The sequence below is a fragment of the Dipodomys spectabilis genome, unplaced genomic scaffold, assembly GCF_019054845.1.
Source record: "Dipodomys spectabilis isolate Male_0828 unplaced genomic scaffold, ASM1905484v1 ptg000024l, whole genome shotgun sequence".
Classification (NCBI taxonomy): Eukaryota; Metazoa; Chordata; class Mammalia; order Rodentia; family Heteromyidae; genus Dipodomys; species Dipodomys spectabilis.
In genome coordinates, this window is record NW_024870701.1 from 480,510 (window position 1) to 494,699 (window position 14,190).

General features: G+C 37.7%; 1 protein-coding gene across 1 annotated transcript in view; it reads left to right on the forward strand.

Moving 5' to 3' along the window:
- Positions 1-14,190, forward strand: part of Myom1 (myomesin 1) — a 132,295-nt gene that overhangs the window by 16,807 nt on the left and 101,298 nt on the right. The window contains exons 3-5 of the mRNA XM_042675326.1: positions 11,505-11,645; positions 13,081-13,330; positions 13,922-14,079. Coding sequence (XP_042531260.1) covers positions 11,505-11,645; positions 13,081-13,330; positions 13,922-14,079 — 549 coding nt within the window. The remainder of the gene's footprint in view (positions 1-11,504; positions 11,646-13,080; positions 13,331-13,921; positions 14,080-14,190) is intronic.

Sequence of the window (14,190 nt, forward strand, 5' to 3'; positions counted from 1 at the left end):
TGTTTCTGATCTCATCTTCCTGAGTAACTAGGATTAGAGATGTGAACCATGAATACTTGGCCTCTACCCATCCTTCTAAATATATAAGTGTTCTGTTCGGTTTTTTTTTTGTTTTGTTTGTTCAGGGATATGATTCAGGGCTCTTGGCATTTTTCTTTATGACTATGGCTATACATTAAATACAGAAAGTTACTGAAGAGTAAAATATTACCTGTCAGTAAAAGTTGAAATCATGAAGGAAGAAGGACGAAACAACAAACAGAGGAGGAAATGTGGTTATATTTAAATGATTGTTTTCGAACCATGATTCTCAGATCTCAGCCTCCTGAGTAAATAAATAACTAGCTGGCTATTATTTTTTACATTTTTGTGGTGTTTTTAATAAGTTTTTAATGTGAAAACACTGTACAGAGGGGTTACAGTTACATGAGCAAGGTGATGACTACATTTCTTATTAAGCATTGTTGCCTCCTCCTTTGTTTTTCCCCTTCCATACCTTTCCTCCCACTTCCACAACTACCCCTCCCCCAACCTAAATTGTAAAGTTTGTTTTTCAACAGTGTCTTGTATATCTCTTTGTTACAGTGGGTCAACCTGTATCCCTATTTAAACATTTTGTTTTTTTCCTTTCCCCTCCCCAAATTAGACTGACATCAAATACAGTGAAAACAGGGGTTATACCATGGGGGAGGAACATACAAAGTAGCTGGCTATTTAATAATATAATATAATAATATTTAAATAATAGCACCTGGCTATTTAAATAATTCTTTAAACAACTTAAAGTGGGATATTTCTGTTACCAAGAGTGTGAAAAGGAGTAGAGAAGAAAAGAGCATAGGGATTGGGGGGTGAGGAAAGGAAGGGAAGGAAAAGGGAGAAAAAGATTAATAATGAAAAAAATATTTTAAAATTTCAAGCTGATGGAAAATTTTCAGGGGTAACGTTAATGATTAAATTCATGTTTGTATCTTACAAGAAATGTTTCCTGCACAGTGTATTAGCAAAGGGCTCTGCCACCTCTCACTTATCCATATGTTTTCTCCTGAAACTTTCCTATGTGTGGAGGCTGGTGCAGGAGAATCCAAAGGTCAGAAGAAGCACATACACAAACAGGAGCCCCTCTAAATTGAACGTAGATCCCAAACAATTTTGTTATAACAGTCCAAAGAAAGTTTTGTCTTTACAATTGTAATGAGGAAACGTGGACAATAGAAAAGTAAATGGGGGAAAAGAGAGAATACCAACAACCAAATGACGGATATCCTGAAGATGAAAGATTGAATTGCAGATACCAGGAGCCCTGTGGAACAGGGTCCACTGAAGCAAAGACAGCAAGAGGTTAAGCTACAGTTTGTGAAAAGCATGGCCCTCTTGTCTTCCCATGAACAGCTGAGCACTTTACATATATACAGCAGAATTCCCTTATAAATAGATACAAAGATGTAGCTTTAGAGGAAATGCATTAGAATAATAAAAATGGGTTCCATTGGGGGTTTTGTTTGTTTTATGTTTTTGTTTGGTCACTCAACAATCTAAAAGCAATATAGAGAAAAGTCAACCATGAAAACAGTTTTCACTTTTAAGTTTTTGTACCTACCTTTCTGTCATCCTGGGATGTCCCGCTATCTTCCAATCTCCAGTTCTTCCACCAAGGATTCCTTGAGAAGCCTAGACAGAAATTCTCTGGTGGATTCTAGCTAGTGGATTCAAATTTGGTTTGCTCTGCTCATTTGCCTTCTTTGTCTTCTTCCATTCTATCTATGTCCTATTGTAAACCTATCAATGCAGTAAGTGCAGCAGGACAAGTTTATTCAATCTTTGATCTTCTTAAATTTCAAGATAAGATTATGGGTGTATATATGTGTACACATCTTTATATTTACCCGTTTACTTCTTTGGGGATGTGGAATTAGATTGCTCTTTGGTGCGATATTCTTTAAGAATAAAGGATTTTCTTTAGCATTTCCTTTAAGGCAATCTGTTAGCACTGAATTGTGTCTTCATGCAGGAATATTGCCTTTTTGCCTTTTTTTTTTTTTTTTTTTGCCTGAACTCTGGGCCTGGGCACTGTCCCTAAGCCCTTCAGCTCAAGGCTAGCACTCTACCACTTGAGCCACAGTGCCACTTCCGGCTTTCTGGTGGCTAACTAGAGATAAGAATCTCATGAACTTTCCTGCTGGGGCTGGCTTTGAACCACAATCCTCAGATCTCAGCTTCCTGAGTAGCTAGGATTACAGGTGTGAGCCACCGGTGCCCAGCTGCCTTCTTATCTTCTGTAGATGGTTTCACTGGGTACAGAATTTCTTCCCCTCCTCCTCATTCTTCTTTTGTCCTGGGATTTTAATTCAGTACCTCACACTTGCTTGCTCAACTGCCACTCTACCCCTTGAGCCTGAGATCCAGCCTTGTTTTTTGCCAGTTATTTGGGAGATAGAGTCTAGTGAATTTTCCTGCCTGGCTGTTCTCCAATCATGATCCTCCAGATCTCAGTCTCCTGAGTAGCTAGGGTTACTGGTGAGCCACCAGTGCCTGGCTACAATTCTTTTTGTTCGTTTGTTTGTTGGTTGGTTGGTTTTTGTTGGTCTTGGGGCTTGAACTCTGGGCCTGAGCATTGTCCCTCAGCTCTTCAGCTCAAGGCAAGCACTCTACCACTTGAGCTACAGCGCCACTTCTGGTTTTCTGGTGGTTTATTGGAGATAAGAGTTTCATGGACTTTCCTGTCTGGGCTGGCTTTGAACCATGATCCTCAGATCTCAGCCTCCTGAGTAGCTAGTATTACAGGCGTGAGCCACCGGCACCCGGCCTGGCTAGAATTCTTAATTGGCTTTTTCCCCCACCAGCATTAAAATACATCATGCCAGTGCTTTCTGGGATATTTTCTGATGAGAATGCAGCCAATTCAATTATTGTGGCTCCCTTCATGTGGGGCATCATTTTGCTCTTACTCTCAAAGTTTCTCTCTGGCTTTGACTTTCAACAGTCTGTGTTTGTGTGTGTGTGTGTGTGTGTGTGTGTGTGTGTCTGTGTGTATTACTTTAGAAGTTCCCTACATGGTTTTTTTTTTAACATCTTGGAATCATAAATTACAATTTGCAACCAAATTTGTGGAATTTTAGACTATTGTCTCTTACATTTTCCTGCTTTTTCTTTCTCACCTCTTTTTCTGTCGTGGTTTATATAACCGGTATGTTTAACATTGTCTAGTAGGTCTCTTGGGCTCTTTTAACTTTTCTTTTCTTTTCTAAATTTCTTTTCTTTATTTTTGAATTTGTCTTCAAGTTTAATTGATTTTTCTTCCTTTACCTAAAATCTGCTGTTGAATTCTATAATAAAATTTCACTGAATGGGGCTGGGAAGGTGGCTCAGTGGTAGAGTGCTTGCCTTGCATGCAAGAGGTCCTGGGTTCGATTCCTCAACACTACATAAACAAAAAAAAAAAGCTGGAAGTGGCGCTGTGGCTTAAGTGGTAGAGCGCTAGCCTTGAGCTGAGGAGCTGAGGGACAGCGCCCAGGCCCAGAGTTCAGGCCCTATGACCAGACCCCCCCCCCCCCAAAAAAAAAATTCACTGAAGATACTGATTTTTTTTCTTGAGTCCTTAAGTTTATTTAGAACTTACATAATATATCAATGAATAATTCATTTATTATCTAGGCTTCATACATGAATGTTTACTAAGTTAAGAAATTCTAATATTTAACTTTGACATTAATTTTCCTTTTTGAGCTGAATTTTCACCAATTTATCTTCTCTGACTTATTTTGAACTAAATTATTCATATCTCATCCTCCTGAGTAGCTAGGGTTGTAGGTGTGAACCACCATGTTTTAAAAAATATTGTTTTCATTGTTAAGCCTGAATTGCTAGTTGTCACCCTATTCCATCAATGAAGAGTCAGACACTGTGCCCAGACATTTAAGGAAATAAAACTACCATGCTCTGGTAGTAGATCTTTGTGTGTGTGCTGAACAGAACAATTAAAATTTTGGTAATTTGTAATTGCTTAACTCACTTACATCTCCTCTGCATCTGAGCACAGACTTACAGCCAATCAATGATTTGTGCAAAACTCAGACCTTCCCACTGTTTTTTTTTTCTGTGGGGAGGGGGTGGCGGTGTGTGGAGAACTTGTGAAGTTTCCTCATGCTGTCTTTTTTCCCCTTATCTTTCTAATAGAATTATGCTAGTCAGTTGCTTGCCCTAACTATGATTGCAACCTCAGGCTAGCTGAGTGTTTGCTCCTCCCTTGTTTGCGTGGCACTTGGATTGTCACTGCTACAATGCTGCAGAATAGGAATCAAGACAACACACCTGGCTGTGAACACTAGTTTTCATCACCTTCCCAGCTCACACCGCCCACCCCTCACCTCCAGGCCCACCAACCTTCAACTTGGTAGAGCTACCTTACGAACTGAAGTTGATGGATGGAGGAGCTTATGCAAGGATTTCATAAAACCCTACCTGCTAATACATGAGTTCCATCTTTAAAAAATTAATAACACTTATTGGTGTAGTGTATGCTTTCAAGTGATTTTTTGACCTTTGTTTGAGGTTCTTCTTTTGTTTGGGGTTCCTTTTAATGTTTATTTTTGGTTTTGCTTCACTAGGCTGGTCAACGTGGCTTTAAACACTCTAGGTAGCTACGGCTGGCCTTATATTTGAGATCTTCTTACCTCTACTCCCAATTGCTGGAAATGCAGGCATGTGCCACCACATGTGGCTCCTAATTGTTGTTTTGACAGTGTTTCACATTTTATCGTTGCTTTTTGGACAGAAGAATGGGTAACCTACTAATTCCATCATACTGGGAATCTTGTCTATTTTACATACCCCTTCAACTGATTCTGGTATGAAAACAAGGTTGAGACTCACTGAGCTAGTACGATTACAGGAGGACGAACCTTGATTCCACTCTATTCAATAAGCTTTTATCGAACAGTATCAAGCGCTGGACATAGTGCTGAGGAGCCACCTTTCTGCTTCAGTAGTCACAGGTAGTGGGAAAGCCAAATAGGGAAAACAACAATGCAGTAAAACTGTGAGCATGTAAGAATGAGTGACAGAGTTTGGGAGCAGATGTAGCAAAGACATTGCCTACATCGCACTATTTTTCTGACATATGTTGGTAGGCTACCATAATATTTTCATAAGTAGTATAATCATTAATGTAGAGTCATAGTTTATGCATGTATGAACATACTTATTCATTGGGGGAACCTATGGCTATTTCCCAAAATAAATGTAAGTGTAAGAGATTAGATTTTAACTTATATTAAGTTTAATGCCTTTTAATGTTTTATTTTTATGTGGACTGTGAAGATTTTCTAACCTAAATTTAAAATTAAGGAGTGACAATCAATATCAGAGTCATTATGGGCAATGTGACATGGTGTAATTGCCTCCAAAGTGGAAGTCCACAAAGAAGCTATGAGATGCAGGAAGAAATACTAGCACTTCACTTGTTTTTTGTTTTTTTTTTTTAAATGAATTTGAACTTTAAAATTTGCCTAACAATGGGATGCTTTTTATCAAGTGAGACCATATAATGATATATGCATATATCTTATAAATAAACATATGTAGGTATGATAATCAATTTTTTACTAGAATACTTAATTGCAAAAGTTAGAGACCAATGGTACAGTGGAAAGAACACTAACCTGAAAAATCAAGAAGAGATGGGTGCTAATCCCAGTTCTGCTACCAATTTGGAACGTGAACATGAGCCAGTTATAAAGACTTTCATGGCTTTGGTTTCTACATCTGTAAAATGAGTGGTCTGTTGTAATAAATATCCTTGAATTCTTCGTTTGCTCTAAATGGTTTTATACTTGATTTTCCTATCAAGCATTATTATAATATTATATACACAGAAGGTTGGGCTTTTTTCCTCTCAGTGTTTCAATAAGATGAAAATGTGTGTCTCACTTCCTGGAATATTTCTGGAGAGTGCTTTCTGAACCTTGGCTATGTCCTTTCTCTCTGGTATTGCTAGCCATAATGGTAGGTAGATTCATAGGCACACACACCAATCAATCCTTATGTATGACTTAATTTCATTGTTTTTATCACTTAAAATTCAGAAAGTTTCAAGATTTCAAAAGAATATTAAATATTAATTTTTTTTTTGTTTTCCAGTCTTGAGGCTTGAATTTGGGGCCTGGGCGTTGTTCCTGAACTCTTTTACTCAAGGCTAGTATTCTAACACTTTGAGCCACAGCACCACTTTCAGATTTCTGGTGGTTAATTAGAAACAAATGTCTCACAGATTTTTCTGCCAGAGTTGGTTTTGAACCGTGATCCTGAGATCTCAGCCTCCCGAGTAGCTATGATTACAGGTATGAGCCACCAGTGCTTGGCTTAAATGCTGTTTTAACAGGTAAGAGATCTTCATAGATGCATATATACCAAATTTAGTATATAAACATACACTAAATATATTACTATATACTACAAAATAAAATTTGTTTCAAATTTAGATGCAACTAAAACCCCAGAGGTTAATAAATTCTTCCTTAGTTTTTTAGGTTCAAAGAAATTTTAAATCTATGTATCTTATTTACTCACTTAAAATATATCAACTTTAAAATTTGACAGTGTAAAATGCTTGACTTCAGTGTTCACAAAGCATGACAAAACAGACTACTGATGATTTTTCAGCTCTTTAAAGCTTTGTGTTTCTGTACTTTAGTTTTGTCTTCTGGCTTCAATAAATAATTCAGAATTACTAAATCATATATTCACATGGTGTTTTGACATCTACACTTTTATTAGAAATCAAAAGGTTACTGGGCATCGTTTCCCAGCCTAGTTACTTAGGAGGTAGAGGTAGGGGGATTGCAGTTTTAGGTCAGCCCAGGCAAAAAGAAGTTCACAAGATTCCATCTTAAGCACTGGCAAGATGAAGTGGCTGGAGATTGTCACCCTAGTTAGGGGGATCAAAGCTAGGGCTGGTCTAGGAATAAGGTGAGAATCTTCCTTGAAAATAACCAAGTAAACAGGGACTGGAAGCATGGTTCAAGTGGTAAACTGCCTGTTTAGCAGGCGTGAGGCCTGGGTTAATCCCTAATATCACAAAATAATAAAAAATTTAAAAAATAAAAATAATGCTTTACTTGTGCATGGTGATGCACACTTGTAATCCTAACATACACACAGACATACACATACACACAAACACACACACATGAAGTTTAAAGAAATTTTAGAAATAATAGCAAAGATGAATGTCTTGTATTCTATAATAATATTGCATAATACATACCATCACAATACATTTTATGAAATCTTTTTCAAGATAAAATATGGAATGGAAGCTAATGGTGGTGCCATAAATCTTTAGCAGAAAATTTAACTATTAAAAGTCAGCTGCTCTGATTTAGCTTGAAAATGGAATCATAACCTTCTGAACAGGTTTGGTTTAATAAATGTACCATCTTGGTTTATGTTAAAGGAAAAAAGGAGCATTGCAGCATAAAGAATGACAAATCCTAACTATTTTGATGTCACCAGAAATCAGTTTAAACAATTAGTTTGAAAATTTAGTTTATGAGCATATGACTGTAGACACAGATTAAAGTAGAAAGTATATGGCAAAAACAAAACAAAAAAATAGACAGGGGAAAATTTAGCTGCTCTCCAAATGGGAAAGCAATGAAATACTTCCAGTCATGAACAGTTTTGTTTTGCGTGGTAATGGAATAAAGGGATGAAGGAAAATAGCACCTTAAACTTAGACTTGTATAAGCACAGCCTGTACTTTGTGACCTGCTTGGTATATAGACATTTTGCTGCTGTCCAGAACAGCCAGCCAGGAACACATTTCACTCTGGCTTCCAATTGGTAACCAATCCACAAGCTTACCTTCAAGGTCCTAACCTTTCGGTTAATGCTGATGATAGAAAATGAGCTTCATGCTCCCCCCCGGACTGGTATAGAAGGAGAAGTAGCTTGCCATTCCATGTGACCATGGCAGAAGATAAAAGACAGTAGTCCACCCTGTACCTACAGGCCTGGAACCCCTGTGTCCTCTAGAAATCCTTCAAACCCTTAACAGTTCTGTGTTGTACCACTTGTCTTCTTGCATTATTATCTATCCTTTTTGAATTATGTTTATTTCTGGCTTGTGTTTTGCTTTTATTTACTTTAGAAAATTTTATTAGCATGAATAAATAGGTGGCATTGTAACATTTACAGACACACGTGATATACTGTGAGGAAAACATCTTTTCTATCAAAGTAATTTGCTTCCTTTCTGTTAATCTTGAAAGAATTGTTTTTCTGAAGGGTTCCTGCTTTAGCCAGGTGACTTAGCCCTTGTTAATTACATTTTAGGTACCTGCATCCTTTTCCTGAGCACTTTAAGACTACCTGTTAAAAGCTCCTTGAAGTTTAGTTGCATCCTGTTAGTTAAGCCACATTCTTTTGTACATTGTGAACCTGAGCTTAACCAAAGGGAGCAGGGGGCAGGGCCTGCTGGGCTAGGGATAAAAAAGGAGCAGCCTGCCTGCTCAGGGTGCTAGCTTGCCAGATTTTTGGCTGATGGCCCACCCTTCTGCAGAAGTAAACTTTGCCTCACTGAGTTCCTCTTGAGTTGGTGTCCTTATTCCCACATGTCACCCCAATGCCCCCAGCTATTTCTAACATGTACTTTGATCAAATTCACCCCATCTAGATTACTTTTAACCCTCCACCCTTTTTTTTTATAGTTTTAGTGTGTCTCATTATGCTATTTTCATTTATAAGATACTTGTAACATACTTACCTTGTCACTCTTTTCTTTCCCCTCCCCTCCCATTCTCAAAGGTAAATTAGAGCAGCTGACTTTTAATTTTGAAGTTGAATTTTATGCTAAAGATGTATGGCACTATCGTTAACTTAAATTTCATTTTATCTCGAAAAGACTTCTTGAAAAAAGGTATAGCTTGAAAAAGATATGGTACATATCATACAGTATTATTTAGGAAATAAAATTTCCAAGCTCTTGGTTTACTTATCTGTTTTTGAGATAGGGTTTCAAAATATAGACGATGGCTATGTATCCCAGGCTGGCTATGAACTCACTGTTAGCCCAGGCTGACCTTGAATTCATAGAATGCAGACTGGCCTTGAACTTAATATGTACTCCAGACTGGAACAAACTAATGGTCATCCTGCTTCATCCCAACGCCGCCACACTCCCCACACCCCACCCCCTGCCAAATGCTGGGATCACATGTATGTAAACTCCAAACTGTTCCCCCTTTATGATCCTGTCATTTTTTTTTAGGTCTAGATTCTGCATATGAGGGAAAATTTGATTTTTTATCTTTCTGAGCTTGGCTTATCTGGCTTAATGTGATGATTCACCTCCCATCCATTTCCCTACAAATAGCACAATTTAGTTCTTTACTGCTACTCCATTTTATGTAGGCATCACATTTTCTTTATTCAATCAAGCATCTAGACTGATTTCATACTTGGCTAAAGTATTCCATACTTATGAATAATGCTGCCAAAGACATAAGTGTGCAGGCATCTCTGATGTATATTGACTCCTATTCCTTGATACATACCAAGAGTGGTATGGCTGAATCATATGGTAGTCCTATTCTTAGTTTCTTCATGAACTCCATACCGATTTTCATAGTGGCTACACTAATTTCCATTCCCACCACAATGTATAAAGCTTCTTTCACCAGAATCCTTGCCAGCATTGCTATTGTTGTCATCTCTTTTCTTGATAATGGTCATTCTGACTGGAGTGAGAATGGGGTTTTGATTTGCATGTGCTCTGTTCCTTCTTGTATTAGTTATGTGATGAGGTTCATATGTTTACATTGTATTCCAATCAATTTCACTCAGTTGATCACATTCTCTGCTTCCTACCCATTGTATTCTGCTTTTTGTATAGGCAATGTCTGCTTTTCCAAATAATTTGAATGGGTTATTTCAACCTGCAGCTTGACTTTTCTCATGTCATAGCGCTCACACATTTCACCTTCCCTCCAGGCATTTTCCAAATGAGGGGCTTTTAAATATAATAATTTTTGTTCAGAGAACAGTTTTACATTTGAAATTTACAAATGTAGGTCAAGAAGTTCCCAAACAGGCTCCTATTAGCATTCTTCATTACTATGTATATTAAGCCCCCAAGTATATACATTGACTCCAGGTAGCCCATATACTACCTAGTTTATGTCAAATTTATGTTTGCATAAAATATATTTCATTTAACCTAAGAGCTATGTAATCAACACTGTGTTTTTTATTTTGTCAATCTTTCCAATTTCTGCTCTTATTTTTCTATTCCCTAGTAACATGTTTGTTAGAACACATACTACCGCCCAGTGTACATGTACATCCATGTGCATAAACAAAACAGACTGAAGGGTTCTTCATCACATCTCTGTAATTCTGAGTCACTCACCACCATATATTCATATCATAGTTTAATGCTGTTGTTTGATAGCCCAGGGGTTCCTGCAAATGCTGGAGTCTGCTTATAGTCAATACTAAAGTGGGAAACTGGGGCATGCATCAGAATCACCTGGGATCTCTGTGCATAAAAGTATCCATTCCAAAAATTCTTCAAAAGGATTTGGATGCAAACTGGGTACTAGTGGCTCACACCTGTAGGCCTAGCTACTTAAGAGGCTGAGATGTGAAGATCATAATTCAAAGCCAGTCCAAGAAAGAAAGTACATATCTTATCTCCAATTAACCACCAAAAAAGCCAGAAATGGATTTGTGGCTCAAGTGGGAAAGCACTACCTTGAGGAAAAAAAAAAAAAAGCTCAGAGACAGTGCTCAGGAACTGAGTTCAAGTTCCAGCAGCACTGACACCAAAAAGGAGAAGGAGGAAAATGAGGAAAAGGGAGAGAGGAGGAGGAGGAAGAAGATCTACATAAAAATGTTATGAAAATAATTGTAATAGTTTGCCTACATTTCAAATACTAACTTAGCTACAAAGTGTATTTGGAAATATGAAAGCATCATACTTTTCCTTTGAAACTTTAAGGAGGAAAAACATTAAATTGCTATAGGTACGAAATTACTGTTTTTTTGTGTCTATATAGAAGGCATTTATGTATCTGAGAGGTTTCTTTTGAATTTTTTTATAAAGATGATGTACAGAGGAGTTACACTTACATAAATCAGGTAGTGAGTGTATTTCTTTTTGAACAATTTTACCCCCTTCCTTTGCTCTCTCCCAGTTTTCCAATCTTCCCAACTCGTAAGTTGTATAGTTCAACATCCTGTCTAGTGAGTACTACTGCTGCATTTGTTCATCCTTTGTCCTTCCATTTCTGTGTCCCCCCTTACTCTCCCAAAGTCAGATAAATGGAAAAAAAAAACCAAGACAGTTGAGATCTTTCTAACCCTACTTTAGTTCTAAAATAAGGAGTAATAATAACATTAGGGATCTAAGACTTTGGAAAAACTTTCCCAAATTAAATCTTTCTTTTGCTAATATTTTAAATGCACTTTTGGTTGTTGTGTAATGTTAGAGGTCTTTTTTTCAGACTTACAGATACCAGTCTGCTGATGGAAGATTACTCATCCAAGTTGAGCCCTAAAATAAAGAGAGCCAAGCACAGCCTTCTGTCTGGAGAGGAGAAAGAAAACTTAGCAAGCAACTACATGGTGCCTATATTCTCTGGACGGTGTGTGTGCTTTTTCTTCCTGCCTTTGATTAATAGAAGTGGGAGGAATAGAGGATAGCAGCAAACATTTATTGAACTCATTATGTAGCAGTTGAGAAAGATCTTAGGAAGCTTGGAGTCCTACAGTAAGAATATAATCATTGTGAAAAGGACTTTCCTGTTCAGAAATTACACAGGATACTGGCAAAGAATGATCAGGATGTAATGCTACTTGTATGTATAGTAGAAATGGGAAATAAAGCCTTGGATGTCTGTGGCTGAATACTATGTATAGTCAATACAGGTGGAGTAAAAAGAAAGCTCCAAAACTGTACAATGAAAGTAAAAGAAGACTATTAGGGGTATAGAAAAGGAAAGGGGGAGAGGGAAATAGGACATGCATCTGGTCACAGTACATTGTATATGTGTGTGAAAATGTCACAATGAAATCCTCTACTGCATGTGATTAATGTGAGCCTTGTTGCCATATATCTAAAATAGAAGTGATATTGTTTACCTCATGTTTTCTCAGTTATCTTTAAGTAGTTGTACAAAGGAGTTGCCATTTAACAAAACAGCTTATGAATATAATGCATCTTGATCAATGTCACCCCTTTTAACATTCTCAATCATCCCTCCCAGCTCTCCCCTTCCCTTACTTTTCTTAATTTCATATGATATATACTGAATTCTTGATTGTATTCTCTCCCACTTCTTCTCTTCATTTGCCTCCTCCTCTCCCCTTGACCCTTTTCAAGTACCCATTTCCTGGTGCTTATTTTGTTGAACTTTGACTTTGCTGAAATATGGTAGATTCAAGGGAGAAGTCAAATAGTATAATTCTTTAGAAAGGCAAAGTAAAAATTCACAGGTCTTTTTTGGTATGTGGCTGAAATAAGAAAAAAATGATTGTGAAAAAAATCCCAGAAATACAGTAGGAATTATTTCAGTCATTATTATTTTTTTGGTGGTGGGGGGGGATGGGGTGGGGTGGGGTCTGGTCATGGGGCCTGAACTCCGGGCCTGGGCGCTGTCCCTCAGCTCTTCAGCTCAAGGCTAGTGTTCTACCACTTGAGCCGCAGCGCCACTTCCTGCTTTTTTCTTTTTTGTTTATGTGGTGCTGAGGAATCGAACCCAGGGCCTCATGCATGCAAGGCAAGTGCTCTACCACTGAGCCACCTTCCCAGCCCTCAGTCATTATTATTACCAGAGGAAAACTATTTCCTTAACACAAAGAATCAGCGTCTGAGTTGCCAGGTTTTTGGTGTGTGTGTGTGTGTGTGTGTGTGTGTGTGTGTGTGTGTGTGTGTGTGTGTGTGTGTGTGTGTGTGTGTTAATAGCAGCTTTTCTTTGGGCACAGGACACTGGGTCTGAGGTCTGCTACCTCAAGTTTAGTCAAATTAGGCAGCTTTATTACTGCCATTCACAGCATCCACATTTTACTTCTGTGTTTTAGTCAAGTGCATGTCAGTGGAATTACAGATACAGAAGAAGAAAGAATTAAAGAAGCTGCTGCTTACATAGCCCAGAGGAATCTTCTTGCTAGTGAGGAAGGACTTATGACCTCCAAACAATCTACAACATCCAAGCAGTCCAAGGTCTCCAAGCAGGCCACATCCACCCTTCAACAAGAAGAAACTTTTGAAAAGAAGTCAAGGAAAGTTGCAGTGCGAGAAAAGGCAGAACAGCTCTCACTGAGAAAAACAGTAAGAAAAGATCATTCAATTCTGCTTTCAAAAGTGGAAATGCATGTAACAAATTGTATGTGTGCATGAATATGTAGATTAATTTATTTCAAATGAAGAAATATGTGGTCTTATGGGGAGACAAAGCTAAAGAAAATGAAGAGAAAGACCTCCAAATGGGGAAGCCTAAGAAAGGCAAACTTATTTTTAAACTCTATGAAATTTCAGTTTAAAAAATTAATATTTTCTGAAGCTTAAGAAATCCATCTTACAAATATTGCTCCATCTTAGAATGGTAAGTGTTAAATAGCAACATCTGTTTTTAAAAATATATTTTTTCAATCTTGAAGTACTTGTGCAATGGGGTTTCACTTTAACCTGTCTATGTGTACAATGTATCTTGAGCAGGGTCACTGTTTTCATCATCGTAGCCTACATTGACCCTATCCTCAACTACCTCTGTTTTTAAAATCAGGGTGTGAAATGCATTTTATCTAAATGCAAAAATAAACTTCCAAATGGAAAAATGAGAAGTTTGGCATCTACATACTATTTTAGCACCACAAATGACTTTGATTGGGTAGTATTTTGATAACCTGTTTGCTTTTTCAGTTGGAGGAAACCCAGGCATATCATGGAAAACTGAATGAAGACCATCTTCTACATGCTCCTGAGTTTATCATTAAACCTCGTTCACACACAGTTTGGGAAAAAGAGAATGTAAAAATACATTGTTCTGTAGCAGGCTGGCCAGAGCCTCACCTCACATGGTAGGTCTTCTTTATGAAAATGAATAGAATTGGTTACAAAAAGTTAAGTTTAACTCTAGTTAAAATATACTGGACAGCCAGGTGCCAGAGGCTCACACCTGTAATCCTAGC